This window comes from Rhagoletis pomonella, unplaced genomic scaffold (assembly GCF_013731165.1).
Source record: "Rhagoletis pomonella isolate Grant_MI unplaced genomic scaffold, Rhpom_1.0 Rhpom_scaffold_00001, whole genome shotgun sequence".
NCBI classification, from domain to species: domain Eukaryota; kingdom Metazoa; phylum Arthropoda; class Insecta; order Diptera; family Tephritidae; genus Rhagoletis; species Rhagoletis pomonella.
The window spans coordinates 56391877-56414498 of NW_023458555.1; the positions used below are offsets into that span (position 1 = coordinate 56391877).

General features: G+C 38.0%; 1 protein-coding gene across 1 annotated transcript; it reads left to right on the forward strand.

Moving 5' to 3' along the window:
- The first annotated feature begins 1921 nt into the window (after positions 1–1921).
- On the forward strand, positions 1922–5026 carry LOC118751809. The gene is made up of 4 exons (XM_036486659.1): positions 1922–1963; positions 2035–2927; positions 3204–4187; positions 4668–5026. Exons 1-4 carry the CDS (start codon positions 1926–1928, stop codon positions 5024–5026), a joined length of 2274 nt encoding a protein of 757 aa, XP_036342552.1. The 5' UTR covers positions 1922–1925.
- Positions 5027–22622: the final 17596 nt, after the last annotated feature.

Here is a 22622-nt window from a genome sequence, read left to right on the forward strand (position 1 = left end):
CGGCAAAGCGTGTTCAAGAACGACTGATTGCTAACTTCTTTTCCTAAAACATACATTAAAATATTGTTTGCTAGGTTGGAGCTGCTTCGGCCGATGGAGCAAAAGGCGAAATGCTTATATTTTTCCCTTGTCCCTCCTACGCGTTTCGACACTCTCATGTCATCTTCAGTGAGTCTGTTTTATTTAAACGATAAACAATAAACATGAAGAACGAACGAAAACCATGATTAACAAAAACATAATAATAGTTGCATACATACATACATATATACACAACAATAGTTACATATGTACATGTATACTTAACACTAATTATCTACACACATAATATCACTTGAAACTCACACTAAATATTGACAAGAATTTTACATTAATTTGCACACATTGACGGTAGTACAACATTTAGGAAGAATTATTGAAGTGTTCTTATTTATATTTTAATTTTAGTACGGCTGCATATGTGTTCTTCGTGTTGTCGACGTCTTCCTTAAAGTTGATTCCGTTGTCCAATTGTTGTTGTATTCGTAGGCTCTCCAGTGTCATTCTCCTTCTTTCTCCTCTTTCGATGTCCAAAATTTCTGTGTTGCCGAAGTTCGCTATATGTTCGTGCGTTTTTAAGTGTTGAGCCAGTGCTGTTGTCATCTTTTTGTTTCTCGCGTCCGCTCTGTGTTCATTGATTCTTATACCCAACGCTCTTTTTGTTGTGCCTACGTAGCATTTATTGCAGCTTTCGTTATCATTGCCCTTGCACTTTATTTGGTACACTACATTGTGTTGTTGCTCCTTTTCAATCTTGTCTTTGGTTTTCGTCAACAATTTGTTGATTGTGTTATGGGGCTTGTGTGCATATATCACATTCTCATTTTTTTATTGTTTTTCGGAGTACTTGGTTATTTGTAAGTCCTGGTATGTATGTCACCCCAATGTATTTTTTGTTAGTGTTGTTTGGCTGTACTTCGGTGTTTTGGCTCGGTTGGTGAATTTGGTTTATTGTTGTTTGTAATAATCTTTCTATTAACGCGTGCGGGTAGCTGTTTTTGTACAATATGTTTTTTATTTTCTTGTTGTTTTGCTCTGTAAATTCTTCGTCGCTGAGCAGATGGACTTTTGTAATAAGACTGGCAGCGGTGTTTATTTTTTGTTTCCATGGGTGATTGGAATGAAAATTTATCAATCTCCCCGATGCAATGGATTTTGCATACCAGTTCAGCAGAATTCGGTTTCCCTTTTTATGCACTTCTACATCTAGGAAGGCAATTTTCTTGTTTTTTTCCCTTTCGACTGTAAATTGTATTTTTGTATGTTGTGCATTTAATATTTTTAGTATGTCTTCCGCGTCTTTTGCTTTAATTATTGCAAACATATCGTCTACATATTTATTTATGTATTTTATATGTATGTCGTGTTGTTTAAGTTCAGCTATGCTGTCGTCCAATATTTTGTCAAGTACGATGTCCGCTATGGTAGGGGATAATGGGTTACCCATTGGCATGCCATAAATTTGTATTTGTAAAGTATTATTGCATATATGCTGTCGATAAAGGAGATCGCAGCACAGGCAAATTTAAACGAAGATGATATAATCAATGCAGTGATTGAGGGTCTGCGTGACAACACCGCTTATACTTCAATATTGTACACAGCTAACAACTTGGATGAGCTCCAGCAGCTTCTTCTTAAATATGACAAAAAGAAAACAAATGACAACACAACACGAAAAGTGCAGGCTTCAGAAGGTGGCAGTAAGACAGTCTCGTCCACAAGGTGCTTCAACTGCTCGCAATATGGACACCTCTCACATCAGTGCACAGAACCAAAGCGTATCAAAGGCTCCTGCTTCCGATGCGGCAGCAAAGATCACATGCTTAATCAATGCAAGCATCCACCAAAGAAAACCGTAAACGCTGTAGATGAGGAAGCAACCCATGAGGATATTATGTCGAATGTTGAACCCTACCAAACTGTAAGTATTGCTTTTTGTAATCGGAACATGAACAATAAAAAGTTTACGAAGTGTATTTCTTTGATTGACAGTGGTAGTCCTGCCAGTTTTATAAGCAAGACGCTTTTGCCTTTTGATACAAGTGCCGATGAATTGATTGTATCCAATTTTTACAGCCTAGGTGGCAATAAACTGAAAACTTTTGGAAAAATTGATTGTGAGATTTTGCTCAATGGCAAATCTAAAATAATTTCATTATTTATTGTTTCGGATGGCATATTATCTCAGCCTTTGCTTCTCGGAAGAGATTTTTTCAAATTATTTAATATTAAACTTTATATGTTAAATTGTAACGAGCTCAAGTTGGAATTAAATGAGTTGAATTCAAGTGTGTCTTTAATTGAAAATATTGTTCAGGTTCCAGATAATTTGCAACATTGTTATATTGATTGTCCTGTTGATCATTCCATAACTCCTATTGTTGATGCCAATAACTGTGGAGGCATTCCCGCAGATAGATTGCTAGGGGACTCTCTTTCAAAGAATGCTCATTGCGCCGTTGGGGCCAGTATTGTTGAAGAATTGCATAGTGAAATTTCTAGTGATGAATGGAAAGAAGATTGTTTTTCCTTTATTGAAGGGAATATTACATGCGCGATTGATGTGGAAGCCGTTTGTAATAGCAGTGCTAGTGATTATAATATTGATTCCGCTTTGCATAGTGACGCACGCTTAAAAATAAATCGTATTATTCGTAATTGTTATTTAGAATATCCAAAGGAGTCAAGCGTAAAACCCTATGAAATGTCCATTAAGTTGACTTCTGAACAACCAGTTTATTCACATCCTCGAAGACTTTCTTATAAAGATAAATTTGAAGTTCAGAAGATCGTGCAAGAGCTTTTAGATAAAGGTATTATTCGCCATAGTGATTCCCCATATGCGTCACCAATAGTGTTAGTTAAAAAGAAAAGTGGTGAAACTCGTATGTGTATTGACTACAGGGATCTGAATAAAATAACTGTTAGAGATAATTATCCTCTTCCTCTCATCGAAGATTGTCTGGAGTATTTAGGTGGAAAAAAATATTTCACATTATTAGACTTAAAAAGTGGGTTTCACCAAGTAAAAGTAACTGAGGAATCAATAAAATATACAGCATTAGTTACACCAAGTGGCCAGTTTGAATATGTAATGATGCCTTTCGGTCTTAAAAACGCCCCTTCCGTATTTCAAAGATTTATTTCTTTTATTTTAAAAGATTTCATTTCAAAAGGCCTCCTAATAGTTTATATGGATGACATATTGCTAGCCACAGTGGGTTTAGATGAACATTTAGCTTTATTGGAATCGGTACTGAAGCAGATAGCCAAACATGGTCTTGAACTTAAATTGTCAAAATGTAAATTTTGCCATAGCAGCATTCAGTACTTAGGTTATGATGTTAGTTATGAGGGTATTAATCCAAGTCAGGAACACAAGCAAACTGTCGCGAAATTTCCATTACCGAAAACTTTAAAACAATTGCATTCATTTATTGGCCTATGTTCCTATTTTAGGAAATTTGTTCCACAGTTTTCAAAAATTGCTAAACCATTGTATGATTTGTTGAAGAAAAATTCTAAATTTGAGCTTGACAAAGCCTGTTTGAATGCGATTGCTGAATTAAAAGCGAGGCTCATCGATCCTCCAGTTTTGTCAATATATAATCCCAAAAATGAGACCGAATTGCATTGCGACGCAAGTGCTCAGGGTTATGGTGCTATTTTGTTACAGCGTCAATCAGACGGAAAGTTTCATCCAATTTTTTACTTCTCACAGCGAACCACCAATACTGAGAGCAAATATCACAGTTTTGAACTAGAAACGTTAGCTATCATTTACGCTTTGCGACGTTTTAGAGTTTATCTTGAGGGAATCCCTTTTAAGATTATCACGGATTGTAATTCACTTACGCTTACTTTAAGCAAAAAGACGATTAACCTACGTATTGCGAGATGGGCGCTGGAATTACAGAACTATGATTATTCTGTGCAACATAGAGGTGGGGCTAACATGGGTCACGTTGACGCTCTCAGTCGCAGTGAGGTAGTTTTTGCTGTTAACGAAGACGATTTAGAGTTTCAGTTGCAGGCAACTCAAAGTCGAGACCCTGATATAGTTAAAATACGGGATAGATTGGAAAAAGAGCCATCGAAACTCTTCGACCTCAAAAACGGGCTAGTTTATAGAAAAGATATGAGAGGTCAGCTATATTTTTATGTTCCCCGAGAGATGGAGGATAATATTATTCGTTGACATGCGAAGATTGTTCATTTTGGGGTAGATAAAACTTTTAATCAAATAAAACTACACTATTGGTTTCCGGAAATGAGGTCCAAAATTGATAAATTTATAAAGAATTGTTTAAAATGCATTGTATGTTCAGCACCTGCTCGAGTCAACGAAAGGAATATTCATAGTATTCCCAAGAAGCCAATACCTTTCGATACTATTCATATCGACCACCTAGGACCTCTTCCTGCTTTAAAGTCAAAACGAAAATTTTTGCTAGTGATAATTGATGCTTTCACCAAGTATGTAAAACTGTACCCAGTTAACTCAACTAGTACTAAAGAGGTCGTCGAGTCTTTAAAGAAATATTTTCAATATTATAGTCGACCATCTAGGATAATATCGGATAGGGGAACCTGTTTTACATCACTTGAGTTTACTGAATTTCTAGTTAAAAATAATATAGATCATGTTAAAGTTGCCACTGGGTCACCACAAGCAAACGGTCAGGTTGAAAGAGTAAACAGAGTTTTGACTCCTATGCTTAGTAAACTAAGTGAGCCAATTCAACATGCCGATTGGGTTTCAAAGCTAAGTACGATTGAATTTGCCATTAATAACACGGTACACAGCTCAACCGGTAAATCTCCCGCTAATTTACTTTTTGGGACCACCCAAAAGGGACCCAATGTTGATGAATTTACTGAATTTTTATGTGACCAACAAGATATTGAGCAATGTGATCTAACTAATTGTAGGCAGGAAGCGAATGAGGCTATACTGGCATCCCAGCGGCGCAACGAGGAGTAATTTTTGAGAAATAACAGGCCTGCTAGAGATTTTGAAGTCGGTGAATACGTCATGATAAAGAATGTTGATAGTACAGTTGGTGTTAACAAAAAACTTATACCGAAGTTCAAGGGTCCGTACATTATAGCTAAAAAACTTCCAAATGATAGATATGCTATTAGAGACATTGAAAATTGTCAGGTTACGCAACTGCCATATAACGGCATTATTGAGTCGCGATTTATACGACTTTGGAGGAGGAATGATCAGCTTGAAAATGTTGTAACGAATGAATAACAAAGAGCAATATATCCAGTTTATTGAATTATGATTAACTTAATTATTTACCCTAGAAATATAACAATCATTTAGTTTTAAGAATATTATTAGTTAGTATGATCGAGGTCGATCATTTTGTCAGATTGGCCGAGCTGTAAAGAATATTATTTGTCGCAGTGTATTTACTGGTCTACTGGCAACCTCCTACATTCTTGTGATAACTATATTTTCATCTTTGCTGATGGCAACCATATACATATGTATACTTAATTTTTGCGAAACAACAAAAGAAGGAAAAGAAGGCAAATGCTTCGTTAACTATTTGCCTTTGAATAACTGTTTGCCTTTGAATAAAAGGAGAAATTCTCCAATTGCTTATTCGATGGCCGCGTTTGTACATGCATATGTACATATGTATGCATGTATGCGTAGGCTGAAAAAAAACCTTTCGTTGTGTTGCTGAAGTTGTTGGAATTCAATTGTTGATTGCTATTGAAACAGTACGGTTGTACTAATCCGGCTCGCTAAAAAGAAATTGAAAATTGTGATTTTGTATAACTGCGCTTGCAATAAAATTGAAAAAAGAAAACTCAATTGTTGCTTTTCGTTTATTTTTATTTGAAAGACCACCTAGAAATTACACATTAAATATTTAAGAAAATCCGAACGTACATATTTACTTATTACCAAACTTTAAATGTGCTTACTTGCTCTCCTCGGCGGTTTATCTCTTAACAATTTCACGTTTATTAAGAAAAATTGTTGCTTGACAAATTTGAAAAAAAAAATATTTTCAAATGGGTTAACAATTCATTTTAATTTGACATTATAGCCTGTTTCTTATGAGAGCAATGTCAAAATCAATCACACTTTGTTGAATACATTTTGGGTGTATACTGGATAATGCGCTGCATATTCGTTTCGTTATTCGTTTTGTCTCATAACGCATGTGACAGCTGCAATTTTAATTGGTATAGTTGTTTTCGCAAATGGATAGTTTACAATTCGTTGAAGTTCGTTGATTTCGTCGGAGAAAGGAACTTGTCGTATGGGTCGCAGATCTGCATGCGCAGCCAATGCATCAATATTCATTGGCGGCTACTAAGGAATTATATTTAACCATTTTGCGAACTCTAGGCAACGTTTTTTTTCATACAAAAGATTATTAACGACACGAATATCACGAGCGGTATGATTCAATACCAGTTACTGAAAATTGTCAAAAGCTTCGGTTTTCTTTCGCATTCAATATTTAGGGCCGGTTACTCAATATCTGGTTATCACTAATCTGCAGATAAACATCGTTATCGACGTTACCGACTCCCTGTTATATGCGTGGAGTCGAAGACGTCGATAACGATGTTTAACCGCAGGTTAGTGTTAACCAGACATTGAGTAACCGGCCCTAAGACAAACAATTTAGGGCCGGTTGTTCAATGTCTGGTTATCACTACTTGCCGGTTAAACATCATTATCGACGTTTTCGTCACCATGCTTATAACATGTGATCGATAAAGCAGTCGTTGTAGTGAACCGGAGTTTCTACATCCGATTTGTGCAAATCAGACATTGAACAACCGGCCCTTAGTTAGGATGGCTAGATCGTGAAATGGGTTTTTATTGAAAGTTTTAGGTAAAACTGTATTTAGTTCGTATCGAATTACTACACGACTTGCGCTACGTCCGAACAATTCAAACGTCCCACATAGGGATATTTGAACGATTTAGGCGGCCAAAAACCAATTTGACAAAATTTTGGAGAAAACTTAAAAACTTAGTCGCTTTCGATAGAGAACATTCCAAATAACATTTCCCAGTCCCCCTCCCTTTTCTAACTTGCACAGCGAACGGAAGAAGAATATTCTAACGCTGCTTATAAATAAATTTTCGCTCTCTAGAAAGATCGTGACGGTTTTAAGTTAATATTTTGATTTCTGCATTGTATTCTTAAAAAGTAGTGATGAATTCGCATACAGAAGGTAACATTTAAGGGTACATTTTTTTAATCGTTTTATTAAGCAAAATTTCAATTCAAATGTAACGAACATAGCGGTTTTCAACGAGTATTTTTTTATTAATTTTTGTGAATATTATGGAATTTGTTGTATCCCCGGGAGAGATCGCGTTATTATTCTTTATTCAATTGAAAGCTTGGAAATTTGGCTAATATAGTGTGAAAAGACTGCCCACAGAAAATGGCAGACAAGTGGTATTTCTTAACATATACTACGTTTATACGCACGTATTATTTGCAAATAACAATTTGCAAAATTGGTAAAATTTGCCGTATAAACGATGAGTTAATTTTTTATTTGCAAATAACTAAATCACGCAAATAAGTATTGATTAGTGGTACTATTTGCAAATAAGCGCAAGACGCCGCCATTCTTAGGTTTATTTTCTTTTTCGATGGTCATCTTATTGCCTTTTTATAATCAAGACGTTGTCATTTTTAACTTTATTTTCTTTTTCGATGGTCATATTATTGCCTTTTTATAATCTGGCAAAATAAAAAAAGAATTTTTATTTGCAAATTAGAATGTATTAAGGAAATATCTAAAAACGCAACTAGTAAATAGTAACACTACTTTAGCACTAAAATTAAACTTTTTAGATGAATTTGAGGCCGCTGAACTAGAATATTGGATCCATTTAATTTAAAAATAAATAGTTTTCGAGATATTAGTAAAAGTCATGTTTTCTAGGACCTTTCGGTCCTGTTGCTAGAAATCTGAGGGAATAGAGATCGAACCCAACTATGATATATATTTCGGAATAAACATTTGTTTTCCTTTACATTGGTGTTATATAAGTGATGATTAAAGAAATAGTTTTAGGTATACAAGCGTATAAATTTAGATAAATGTCAATTTAGATAAATCTATGATATTTCAGTAAATATTGCATCCGAATTGTTAAACATTAGTATGTAAAGTAAAATTTTGGAAAAAGGGATAATTATTAAATTTTTAGAAAATGGGTGTGGCCCCGCCCACTTATGATGAAATGCTGTATCTCAGTATCCGCTTCACTAGTCCGTGCCAAACTCGGTATGAGCCTTGCTTAGGCTATATCTAACATAACTGTTAAAAATTCTTGAAATCGGGCGATAACCACGCCCACTTCCCATATAACGGTAACTTACAGAAACGCGAAAACTGCGAAAAATCAATAACTACTGAAGCTAATTAACTCAAAATCGATTCTTGGAATAACCTCTTAACATTAAATAAAATTATTATAATTTTTTGGATAATGGGCGTGACGCCGCGCACTTTTGACCACAAATGCGTATCTCGGTAACCGATTTATCAATTTGTACCAAACTCGGTGGATTTTTAACCTTGGTATGGAAAAGCAATGCGTTGAAAATACGAAAACTCCGATATTTCAGTAATTGACGACGCTAATTTACTCCAAGTTAATACTTACAAAATTCTCTTAAAAATAAATAAGACTACTAAACTATGTAATGTAAAATGTAATTTTGTTACATTGGGTGCGTTCGAGCTACGTAATAATTACCGAAATATTGCAGACTTGTTGCTTTCCTGATGACATGTTGCTGATGTGTACCTGAAACTTTTCTAAATGTTGCAGAAACTGCACAGTAGAATTTTTATGTTGTTTCTGATTTGCCAATGATGAGTAACTTTCGCGTAGAACGTGATACTCTTTCATAAAAGAGTATCACTGCCGCATTAATTGCACCTCGAATACACCCATTTCTTACCTATACTGTGATACATATTTGAATTATTTAATTCCTTTAATTAAAGTTGAATTTGATTTTTTAAACCCTCGGAGGTTCCTTAGAGATAAAGCCTTTTCAAGCCCATTTCCATTGATACCCAGATTGCAGCAATTCATTTAACTAAAAGAACAAAATTTTTTAACAGATGGCAACTCTGTTAATGTCTTAACCTATATTTACTTGATTTTAAATAGTTACAATTCTAAATGTCAAAACACGTCTTTTATAAACATTTCGAGTTGAAATTATTCATAAAATAATTTTGGCCGCATAAATCGTCTAAATACCTCTATGTGCGTCCGATTACAACTCGTTCGTTAGAATTTTAAACATGACAGCAGCAAAAATAAAGCATTTTTCCTGTAAAGACGTCATATAGCCGACCGCTTGACACTTTTCATGATTTTGCCAGAAGAAAGATGTTCGGTTAAAATCTTGCAACTTCATTTTCTACTCAACTCTCCAAAAATCGCTCCCATTTACAGGATTTTGGAGTACGGTATCATTGTTCCTGTAACTTCCTGCAAGTTCGTGTAAAATTCTATAAGTTTGTGGAGGACTGGAAGAGAGCTAATATTTTGCAGAGTCTTCTTCGCTTTCTATAAATCTTTTAAGCGCTGAGACATAGAATTTATAAAATTCGGTAATGGTTCTGCTTCGATAACATTGCGCCAAACTCTCTAGAACTCAATTCGACTAAAGAGATGCATTGGCAGTCAGATTTGCGAGCTAGGCCTTCATGATATGTCAAAGGCCCACGATTGGATTTCCATTTCCCTCTTATGAAGAACAAAGTTTATTTCCGCAACAACTTTTTAAAATGTTGTTCTTCGGAATCTGGTACCATTCGTTACATTTTCCAAACTTTCCTTTTATCTGTCTGTATTTCAATGTCCTAAACTGAATTTACAAAATCATACATAAGCAAACGTCAAATATTTAAAAATGTGAACGTCAAACATATCTCGTTGTAGCGTGGAGACAGTTGTGATTTAGCAACAGGATTCATTAAGTCTTAATAGATAAATCCCTCAATGGAGATATGGTATAAACTTAAAACTGTTAAAATATTTACATAAAAATTTAACAAAATATATTTTCAGTCTTATATAAAAAATTTACATAAATACTAATAAAATGCAAGAAAATATTAATTCACACTTAAATCTAAAAATATTTACACAAAACAAAACAAAATATCACTTCAATACATTCACAATAATAGTATGAAAATTAGTTATGGACGTATTCCAAAAGTTTTTCAAAAATTGCAGATTGACGTTCCACAGCAGCAAATAATTTGGTTGTAGCATCCACCTGTATCATTGATGATTCTGCCTTTTTTTGCAGCCTCAGTCTACACTTTATCGGCTTCTGCTGGGCTTTGGCAGATTCAACCACTGTCTCTTACGCTACGCGCACACTGCAGCCGGAATCGGCCGAATTGTGCTCGGCCGATATCGGCTATATGCGGGCGATATGAACAAACACTTATTATTATATGAGCGCCCTCACACATAAACCGATAACCGAACCGATACCTGTCGTTAACGTCCGTCAGTGACGATAAATTCAAACATGTTTTTTTTCTCGTCCGATGTCAAGTGAAAAGTACCAAAATGGGCTGCGAAAAATTAACTTATTGAGTGCAAAAACAAAAAAATTACATATAAATAAAATCACATGTTTAGGGTATGTCAATTAAAATGTATCAAAATATTCCACTGCTTAAAAACATTTTAATGAAAACTAGAGTTGTGTGAACAAATACGGTCGGCAAATAATCTGGTTAAGTGTGCGCATCAGTTCGGACGGTCAAATTGTTCGGCCGAAATCGGTCGGCCTATCGGATTCAATGTGCGCCTAGCGTTAGAAGGTGCACTTCCTATTCGTGGAACGTAACATATGCGTCTGGCAGATTGGCTGTATAGTGTGAATCACTACTCCCACTGGTGGTAGTTGGTTGTGCCTTATAGCAGATTGAAGGGTTGTTGGTTGATCAAGTGTGGGCATTTCCTCAATCGACAAATGTCTTGAAATTTTAGAGGTCGCCGTCGAAGGAATGCCGATGTTATGTACGCCCGAATTGTGCTGAGTTCATTTGCAGACTGACTGCAATGCGTTTATTTCATATTCACTTAAGATTGAAATTTCATTACATTTGTGTGTGTGTATGACACCTCTCCCTGACTTATTTAAATGAAATAGTATTAGAAGACAATCTAAATACAATATGAGAATCGAATATTCAATTTAGTACATTACATATATGTGCAAATGTACGTAGATACATATGTATTCATTCTATATACTTATGAGTTATAAATTTAATCTCTCAGGAGGTTTCCGTGTACGTTTGGAACGACGAATCGCTTCTTCGTTGGCGGGATCACTCTCCATAGCAATGTGTTTTTCTACTCTGCTTTCATTTAGTTGTTGTGGATTTGTGGCGTTTGTCGTTTGTGGTTGTGTGGCTGTACTTTCCGTATTAGCATTTGTTACTGCTGGCCTCCGCAGGTTTATGAGGAATTTGAGGATCATCTGAACATGGTTTTTGTTGCTGAATTGACTCGTCTACATTTGCTTGCCTTGGCAGTTGTGAACCTACTTTTCGCATTTGATCAACGTGCCTTTTCCACAACCGATTGTCCTCTAACACCACGTTATAATGCAATTGGCCTGCGGTTCAACTACCTTACCAAATCGCAATTTCTCGCTGGCTAAATAATCCCGTACAGCAACTCTTCCTCCCACTGCAAATGTTTTACTGGGACGCACATATTCCGTATTCTCTGTAGTAGTTAGTGGAAGCATCAAGTCTAGGCGCGATTGGATTTGACACCCGAACATCATCATCGTGGTGACTTTTTAGTTGCTGGATGCATCTCTCGGCGATAAGCCATTAAGACTGTAGAAAGTGAGTGTATGGTGCAACGACTTTTGCTGACATCCCTTGGCTTTTAACTTGTTTTTAATCGTTTGTGCGAATCGCTCTGCCCGCCCATTTGTTGTTGGATGGTAAGGCGCACCCTGCTTAGGGACAATACCATTGTTTTTTTTTGAGTCTAAATAGCTTTGGATTTGTAAGCAGGGGAAAAAACAGAATTGTATTGAACTTTGGTTTGGAAAGACGCAATTCAGCGATCGAACTATAAAATAAATTATTAAAATACATAATTTTGCAGCAATTGGTGGCAGCGGTGGGATTGCGTCACTTCCAAAGAGATTTAGCTGAAAGGAAATCATAATGGTTAAATTTGAGCAACTGAAGTTAGATAAGTTGAAGAAGGAGCTAGCCTCGTTGGAACTTTCTACTACGGGCTCAAAGGCGGAGCTACAACAGCGTTTACGGGAGGTATGTGAGATGCGGAGCATGGATTTAGCAGCGCACGAGTTTGTACAGCAGGGATTTGAGTCATCTGCAACGGAGGAAGCGATCATGCCAATCACTTAAACAGCAATAGGCGTCGACATGATCCAGTTATTGGCGGTTATGGAGAACGTGATGAGTCAACAGCAGCAATTAGGGCAGCAGTTAAATGAGAATTCCGCCAACCTGGAGCGTCGACTACAAAATAACTTAATAAATCTGGAGCAGCTTACAGAGGGTTTGGCAAGCTATTCGACACAGCTGAACGAGAAGTTTGGAAGTTTGAAGGAATCAGTTGGTGGCCTAGATAAACGAGTAGAGGATCTCGAAAGGTCCATGGCTGCGGAAATTGATGAACGCTTAGATAAACGAGTAGAAGATCTTGAGAAAATGGTTAATGAACGTCTAGAGCGGAACTATTCAGCAAATTCGTGAGACTTCAGTTAAATTAAAGTCACTAACTTATGACGGTACTACGACGCTCAGTATTTTCAGTGTGCAATTTGAGACGACAGAAATCCAAAATGTATGGACGGAACAGGAGAAAGCAGCAGCATTAATAGTGACCTTGAAGGGTGGAGCAGCGTAAGTTTTACGGACAGTGCCAGAACGTTTGAGAAGCAGCTATGAAGCAATTATGGGCGCGGTGACAAGGAAGTACGGCAGTGAGCATCGAAAGCAGCTTTATTACATGGAGTTGCAAAATCGGCGACAGAGAAGTGGCGAGTCGTTGCAGGAGTATGCTGCTGATATTGAACGCCTGGTTCAATTAGCACACTATGATGTAGGGATAGATCTGATGGAGCAAATGAAAACACGTGCGTTCATGAAAGCGATTCGTGATGTGGAGGTGCGGCGTAGCGTGCCATTGGTAAGCAAGTCTACATTCACTGAAACTGTGGCGCATGCTTTGACATATGAAGCAGCCTGGACAGGAGTAACCCATTATGTTGCTCCAAGAGTGCGCAAGGTAGAATTTAGTTGTGAGGAGGAGCAATCTGTGGTAGAAAACTCATCTCGTAAACCACGAGCAGCAAATTTTAAAGGCAGCTGCTATGTGTGCGACAAGCCGGGGCATATTGCTCGCGATTGCGGACTGCGCAGGAAGCGTACTGAATCATTGTCACCAGTGAACCACGAACTTCGGGGACAGCGAATGGCTGAGCAACAGCCTTCGTTAAACTAACACGTTTCAGTATAAAGGGGCATACACCGACCCTCACAGCCAATTGCCCCAGTATCCTCATATCAGAGATGAAACGAGTGCCGGGTAATTTGACCATTGAAGGAGTAATGGATGACAAGGCGTACATGTTGACATTGGACACTGGAGCGTCGCACTCAATTATTAAAAGTGAGTTAGTGCATAGCTATGTGCCGCTAAGGGGTGTGCAGTTGAGAGCAGCAACCGGCGAGCACGCATTTGTGCGTGGAAAGGTCATGAAGAGCGTTATCATTGGCAGTTTTAAAATAAAGCATGAATTCATAATAGCGGATATAATGGATGATGTGATTATTGGTATGGACTTCATGACTCTGAATGGTTTCATGCTGGACTTGCGAAGAAAGGTGCGGATTTATACAAATGTAAACTTTCCACTTAATACAGGTTACAACAAAAGCACTTGTGTCCGATGATTGACTGCGTGTCGACGTCAGACGATTCCAGCTAATTCTGAGGCGATAATATGGGCGAAGACAAATGGGGACGATGGGATAAACCGGCTGTGGATTGTAGAAGCAGATCAGCGAAAACCAAATACGACATTTTTAATCGGAAATTCTTTGGTCGAGCCTCAATGTGGGAAAATTCCAGTAAGAGTGCTCAATCTATTTAATACATCTCAGATGATAAAGAAGGGAGCCATCGTTGCGGTTGGCCAAGAAGTCGAGGCAGTGGTAAATTGCGAGAGTGATGCAGGGGTGAGTAATAATGAGAACAGTGAAGCATTAGTAAATTTAGAGAGTGATGCAGAGGTGCATAGTAATGACACTGGTGAAGCAGTGCGAAACACACAACTGGAAAAGTGGACGGCAGGTTTGACTGAAGGGCAAAGGGTTGAAGCTCGAACACTCCTACGGAGCTTTTGGTCGATTTTTGACAGAAGTACCCGTGGAAGAACTATGGTTGTCAAGCATCACATTGACACTGGCAATGTGAAACCTATCCACGAATCACCGCGGAGAGTTCCATTGGCTAGAAGAGAGGAAGTAACTAAATTGATCACAGATATGCAGGAAGAAGGAGTTATTGAACCTTCTGCTAGTCCCTGGAGCTCCCCAGTAGTTTTAGTCAAGAAAAAGGATGATAGTACCCGATTCTGTGTGGATTATCGGAAACTGAGTGATATCACAAAGAAAGATAGCTACCCGTTACGTAGGATTGATGATACGCTCGATACACTATCTGATGCGAAATGGTTCTCTACATTAGATTTACGAAGTGGTTATTGGCAAGTGGAACTTGGAAGCGAAGATAAAGAGAAGACTTCGTTTAGCGTTGGCGATGGTTTATGGCAGTTTACAGTGATGCCGTTTGGTCTCTGTAATGCACCTGCTACTTTTGAGCGGCTTATGGAACGTGTGTTGAAAGGGTTGCATTGGAAGACTTGTCTGGTGTATCTTGACGACATCATAGTGATTGGAAAGAACTTCAAGGATCACCTGCATAAGCTAAGATAGGTATTTGAACGCTTGCAGACAGCTGGCCTAAGGCTGAATTCTGAGAAATGCTCGTTTTTCCGGAAGGAGGCTAAATACTTGGGCCATAAAGTGACTACGGAAGGGGTACACACTGATGAAGACAAGATTGTAGCAGTAAAGGCGTGGCCGCAACCGAAAAATTTGAATGAACTACGCAGTTTTTTGGGTCTATGCACATATTATAGACGCTTCGTACATAGATTTGCTGACATCGCGAGTAGTTTGCACAAACTAACAAAGAAGAACCAAGTATTTGAGTGGGGTTCTGAGCAGGAAGAGGCTTTCATGCAGTTAAAAAATCGATTATGTACGGCACCAATTTTGGTTTATCCCATTCCTGGACAAAAGTTTGTGCTAGATACGGATGCTAGACGGAAAAGAGAAGGTGATCGCTTATTACAGCAAAATCTTATCAAAGCAAGAACAAAACTATTGTGTAACTCAAAGAGAGTTACTGGCGGTCTTGGAAAGCGTGAAGCACTTCCATAAATATTTGTATGGGCAACAGATCCTGTTGAGGACAGATCACGCGGCGTTTCGATAGTTGCTGCAGTTTAAAGATCCAGCAGGACAAATAGCGCGATGGATAGAGCGACTGCAAAGTTATGATTTCGTAATTGAACATCGTAAAGGAAGCAGCCACGGAAACGCCGATGCGTTGTCATGACGTCCATGCAGAACGGAATGCAAGCACTGCTCTCGAGTGGAAAGTGAGGAGTATGTAGTGGATGTGCGATTGTTGGGTGTGCTATCAGAGGAGAACTGGACGACGGAGCGAATACAAGAGGACCAACACAATGACGCGGATCTTGCGAAGATCGTAGAAGGCAAAGGGATTGGAGTGCGTCCGGGTTGGTAGGATATGGCTGGTGAGAGTCCTTTGGCCAAGGCGTATTGGGCACATTGGAGTCTGTGCTTGAAGGATGGAAGTCTGTATCGCATGTGGGAGAGCGAAGATGGTAAAACTAAACATGATCTGCTTGTAGTGCCAAGAGCGCGAATAGGTGAGGTAATTAGAGAATTCCACAATAGTTCCAGTGGCGGTCATTTGGGAATCACAAAAACTGTCGAGAAGACCAAGCGGCGCTTCTATTAGGTAGGCTGTCAAGAATCGGTGGCGGATTGGATAAAGAGATGTGAACAATGTGCAGCGGCGAAGGGGCCAGCCAGACGGAGTCGTGGACGTATGCAGCAATACAATGTAGGGAGCCCATTTGCCATGGACATAGCCGGTCCGTTTCCTATTAGCAGCCATGTTTGGCTCAGATTTAAGATTGCCTGCCGATTTGACATTTGGAGTAGCACATTCACCCAGCTGATACCGAGTACGTTGCACATAAACAGAGTGAGTTATCTGAGCTGCACAGATTTATTCGAAACCACTTACAAGTGGTCAGCGATAAAATGAAAGCCAGATATGACCTAAGGGCGAACTCAACTGGATTTGCAGAGGGGGATTTAGTAATGCTCTACAATCCGAAAAAGAGAAAGGGTTTGTCACCTAAGTTGCAAATAGCATGGGAAGGACTATACAAGGTTATTACCAGACTAAATGATGTAGTCTACCGTATTCTACGACTTCGTGTGAGGAAAGCGAAGATGAAGGTAGTGCATCTGGAATGGCTGACAGCTTATCACCGAGAGGTCTCAGTATTTGTTCGGGACGAACAAGTTTAAGCGGTGGGCAGTGTTACGAAATTACTAAAGAAGATTCTTAAAACGTTACAATAATACACTGTAGCTATAACAAGTGCTTGGGAAATTATGGATACTACTAGAAATGAATTGATAAAAAAAAGCAATGTTTGAGTCTAAATAGCTTTAGATTTGTAAGCAGGGGAAACAAAAAACAAAATTGTATTGAACTTTGGTTTGGAAAAACGCAATTCAGCGATCGAACTATAAAATAAATTATTAAAATACATAATTTTGTAGCAGTATTTTCCCATGAACGGGCCAGCATAATCTGCGTGAACTCTTTCAAAAACTTTATTTGGTGGCAACCAACAATGTACTGGCACCACAGTTGGATCCGGACGATTTGATTGACATGCCGTACAATTTTATACCAAGTCCTCGATGTCGTTGTCGAGTTGGTTCCACCAGCAACATGCGCGTGCTAACATTTTCGGTTTGGTTATGCCAAAATATCTCGTGTGTAATTCCACAGTCCCTTCGGAATGAACACTCTCATCCCTCGGAGCAAACAACCTTTTTGCAAAGAAAATTCGGACTGGGCTATACCGAAACGAAATGACGGTTCACAATCGCGGCCATATTGTAAACATTCTATGAGCCTTTTCACTTCGTCCGCCTTCTTAGTTTACTCACTTAATTCGGTTACTGTTGCCGGCAAGTTTTCAATTACCTGCGTCTCGATGACGTCCAGCTCATCGATGTTTTCGTTGCAATTGGCGCACGACAGACACGATAGTGCATCAGCATTCGCATTTTCGCTACTTTTCTTTACGCATATATCGTACTCAAATGATCCTCAGTAAATTGCGTAATGCTGCATTGTTGTCGCAGAAAGGGTTTGCAGTCCCTTATGTGGCGAAAATGTCTAAACTATAGCTTTGTTGTTGGTGACTAAGATAAATTTCCGGCCAAATAAATATTGGTAGAATTTCCGCACACCAAATATAATAGCGTACGCCTCTCGATCCACTTGGCTATAACGTTGTTGAGTGTGATTCAACGCCTGCGACGCGAACTGTATAGGTTTCTATGTACCGTCTTTACAAACGTGGCTAAGTACTGCCCCCACCACAATTGGGCTCGCATCCACAGCTAGCACAATGGGTATCTGCGGATCATAGTGTGTTAACACTGTATCGGATTCCATTAGCTGTTTAATCGTGCTGAATGATTTCTTACAATCCGCGTCAAAATGAACGGTATGTCTTTGCGTAGTAATCTATTGAGCGGGTACACCACCGTGCTCAAGTTTCTTATGAATCGCCCATAATAATTTACAGTACCTAGAAATGATTTTACCTCATCTTTAGTCGTTGGCTGTTTCATATTGCGAATGGCATCTACCTTACTACTCATCTTACGTATTCCACCTTTATCGATAACATAGCCGCAATACTCAATGCTTTCTTGTAAAAATTCCAACTTTTGCAGATTCACTCGCATGTTATGCTGATCGAGTCTGCGCAATACTTCTTCTATTCTTTGTAGGTGCGTAACGTTGTCCTTGGCAGTGATTCTGATGTCATCCAAAAAGACTTTAGCTCCCGGCAAGTCGCCTAACAGCTGCTCCATAAACCGCTGCCACTTTGCTGGCGCCGACGCGATACCAAACATCATTCTTGTCGGTTGATACAAGTCTTTGTGCGCATTGAGGGTTAACAAGTGTCTATCGTGTGTATGGATCTCTTATTGCAGATACGCTTTCGATAAGACTATTTTAGAAAATTTGTTTCCCCCCGCCATTGAGCTAAATAACTCATCGATTGTCGGGAGCGGGTGTTCATCTACAACCAACTCAGGATTTAAAGTGACCTTATAGTCACCTCATAATCTTACAGTCCTATCTTTTTTGGGAACAACCACCATCGGTGGGGCCCACTCGCTTTTTTCTACCTTAACCAACAAACCTTCCTCCACTTGATTTTCTAATTCCCTTTCAACTGCGCTCATCAATGGAAAGGCCACCCGCCTGGGCTTAATAAATTTCGGCGTGGGGCTCTGCTTTAAATACAATAGGGCTTGGTGCCCTGTAATCTTACGTTTGAAGAAGTACTTAATTATTCTTTTATTATTTGCGGCCAATTCAATGGAATCTCTCGAAGCCATTCTCTACCAAGGAGGGGATTGCGATCACCTCGAACGATGTACATTTTCTCCCGCTTTGATACCACCGTGACCCACACGATACCCAAACAGTCCAACGGAGTTTTACAATAGCTAACAAATTGTGTATCAGTCGGTTTTACTTTACAGTGCCCAAAATGCTTTTTGGCGTCGGCCAAACTTATTATTGTTACCGGAGCGCCGGTGTCGATTTCAAACAACATCATCAGGCCATTTATGGCTACCATGCTCATTATTTTCTTTCGTTTCGATTCCGCATCTCCATTACCGCCCCCGCTCACTTTGAACAACTCCTCCATAACTTTTTCTTGTGTTATTTGATTTAGCGTTCTCTTTCTTTTAAAGCACATTTTCCTCAAATGACCTTTCTTCTTACAGCAATGACAAATTGCCTCTTTATATTTACATTCGTTTGCCTCGTGGGAAGTGTTCCCACATCGAAAACAACTCTTCTCTTTACCTTCTGATTTTGGTTTCTCTTTCTTTGCGCAGTTTTGTGTTCTGTCTTTGCTTTGCTTCTCCTCCTTCCTGTAGTTAAGCTTATTAACTTCACCTAAAGGTACCTGTTTTCGCAGTTCACCTCCTTCTCTTTCTGCTAATTCATATCCACATGCTATTTGAATTGCGTCGACCAAGGTTAAAACTTTTTTTCCAGCAATCTGCTTTGGATCTTCGGGTTATGCAAACCAAAAAAAAAATTGATTCCGTAATACGTTATCCGCCACCAAAAACTCAGAACACGTCAATGAAACCTATAATTTTCTAGGATTTCATTGTGCTGGGGATTGAAGTGCTCTTCTAGCAACTTCACGATCGCCTCGTATTCCATATTTTCCGGTGTATTCGGCAATGCTTTATCACACAGTATATCATACACTGCTGTACCAATATAGTGCAGCAAAAATTAGTCGTTTTTTTGCGGCATCTGCTTCAAATATTTCTAACGCCATTTCAAACCTCTTGACCCAACGACTCCAAGTAGTAATTTTTGCATCGAATGAGTCAAAATGAAACGATGTACTTGCCATTTAGACTGCTGTCTTCACCGATTCTGCAATTATATGTGAAACCACGTATGAGTGTCATTTTCGTACTACTCGTCGCCAGAATTGTTATATACGCCCGAATTGTACTGAGTTCATTTGCAGACTGCCTGCAATGCGCTTATTTCATATTCACTTAAGATTGACATTTCATTACATTTGTGTGTGTATGACAGCCGAAAACTCTGCCGCTCGGTGCCGCTGACCTTGAAATAAAAACATGTACTGCTCCATTTCGTAAAGCGGAGAGTGACGGAATGGTACAACACCGGTAGCGGTATTTTCTCCGGCTTTTCAAGTCAGCCCATACCTTGAAAAATAAAAATTCAATGTCAGTAAAATGGAAAAAGTGTGAAAGCATTTACCTACGACTTTCTTCCATTGGACGGCCGTTCTTGTAGGTGGACCATGAGAACAAAGCTTCCTCATAATTTCCTTCTACCGCTCCTCTACCCTTCCTCGATCAGAACCGAACCAAAGAACGTAGATAATAAGAAGGGACCGCTCGTTATAACATGTCCGCACCAAAAAGTTAACCATCTCAAATCGAACTTAACCACATCACTAACTATTGCTGTCCACACTGCGGTTTGAGGTTTAGCCAGTGTTGCCGCGCCGTCTCAAGAAAATGTATCCCTGACCAAGCCAAAAATGTATCCAAATGTATCCAATTTTCTTTTTTCACATATACATCTCATAATTTGTAAGAAAACCAAACATTTTCATAAAAAATACATAATTTAACCCATCCTAAGGACTTGGAATACATGTGCATAAAATCAAACATTTGTAATTTCAATTTATAAAGTACATTTTTTGTGCATAAGTATTTTGCAAATTAAATATGAGTAGTCCACTTGCAAACAGCGTTATGTGATTTTATAATAGAAAGCCGTAAATTTGAAAAAAACGACTACGACAACAAGTATTATTTAAATTGAATCTTTTCCATTATTACCTGAAAATTTGGATAAATAAGAGCCTTTTAAAATTGTAACATAACATAACATGACATAAGATAACATTAACAGTCTATACGACCTAAAGCAGTTTTCTAAGTTCATCAGAAGATGTATAGTTTTGAAAGTTTATAAATAAGTGTGATAGCGACTTTTAGAAGAGTTAACATTTGATGCTATTTTTTTCAGAATATAAAAAAGATTTTGCACTGTGTGGTTAGTGGACATGAAACTACTATAAATACTGGTACGTAATCCTCCAAAAACTAAAAATGGAAAAAATTTTACATAGCGCACTTTGCAAGTGGACTACTCATATAATAAATAGCAAGTACACTCTAAAAAGAGCATGTAAAACTACTACTGAAAAGTATCTATTTTTCAACAAGAATCTGTATAAATATACGTATAGGTTGTTCAGTATTTGATTTTGAACTTGAGATCTTTAAAATATACACATAAACACGCATATATAGAATGTTTAAAATTGCAAAAATTTTCAACTACAAATACATTTCCTACTAATAATAAACATTACTTTATTTTAAACATTTTATGTGTAATTTTGCTCTTGCGACAAATTCGTTATGTAAAAGTAAACAGGCAATGATTAATTTTATTACAAGGCGTGCAAATTTGCACACATTAAAAGAGGAAACTGGTTACCTCTATCAATATGCGCAAATAAACAAAAATTTTTTAGAGTGTATTTAAAGTCTTTTCAGTAAAATTCATAAAAGTTTCCTTAAATAAATCAAATTTAGTTTTTTAACCTACATTGAAATCTTCTTTCTTTTTAAATTAACAAATGAAAATATGTGATATGAAAGAGATTACTACAGAAAGAGTACAATTTACTTTATATATATCGTCGTTTAAAGTACAAAACCGCGTAACTGACACTTGCTGCCAAAAACAGGATTCGCTCACATAAGCTCTTGGCTCAATCCTTATCCATTCGTCCTGAAATATACTAGCCAGAAATGCGATTGCTTTATATAAAAGAGAACCATTTTGGAATATAAGTGTTATTACTCTCTAGAAAATAATTTATGCAACGTCACATACGCGGTTTTGCATTATCTTGATACGCGGTTTTGCATTTTGTTGATTCGCGGTTTTGTACTTTAAACGACGATATGTATATTAAGATCTTGCTTAAAGCATCCTTTTAAGCTAATTAAAGCAATTGCGCTTATACCTATTTTGGTGAGATCTCTTCATATGTTCATTGCTTCGTTCACAAAAAAAATAAAATGCTTTAATTTCACGCTTAAGTAGCGATTCTTTATACGTTTAGAAAACGTAATGCTTTCTACCATCTTTAATGAAAATCAATTTTTGAACGGAAAAAACTTTATAGGAAATATAAAATTTTGGCCAATTTAAAAAAGTATCCACCTTTATACTGACCGGAAAAAATAAGTATCGCGCAAAAATTCGTCTAAAAATGTATCTAATTGGATCTCTTTAGATCCAAACGGCATCCCTGGCTATGGCCTGCCGACCACAGTATACCAGTAGAAAAGGTTTTTGTTTTTGTAGCTGTTTCGTGGTGAAAGTTAAATTAATACCATATGCATACACACAAGAAGCACTTGTTTCAGGCCCAACCATTTCCGTTGCATCATTTCCGTTGGACCATTTCCGTGTGCAATTTCCGTTGAATTTGCCAATTTACTCCCAA

Excerpts from the sequence above, each read along its gene's own strand:
- LOC118751809 (XM_036486659.1), top strand. The coding sequence starts at position 1,926 with ATGAGGATATTATGTCGAATGTTGAACCCTACCAAACT. Across the intron at positions 1,964-2,034 it reads ATGTTGAACCCTACCAAACT|TGGTAGTCCTGCCAGTTTTA; the intron begins GTAAGTATTGCT and ends TTTGATTGACAG. Across the intron at positions 2,928-3,203 it reads AAAGAAAAGTGGTGAAACTC|ATTTCATTTCAAAAGGCCTC; the intron begins GTATGTGTATTG and ends TTATTTTAAAAG.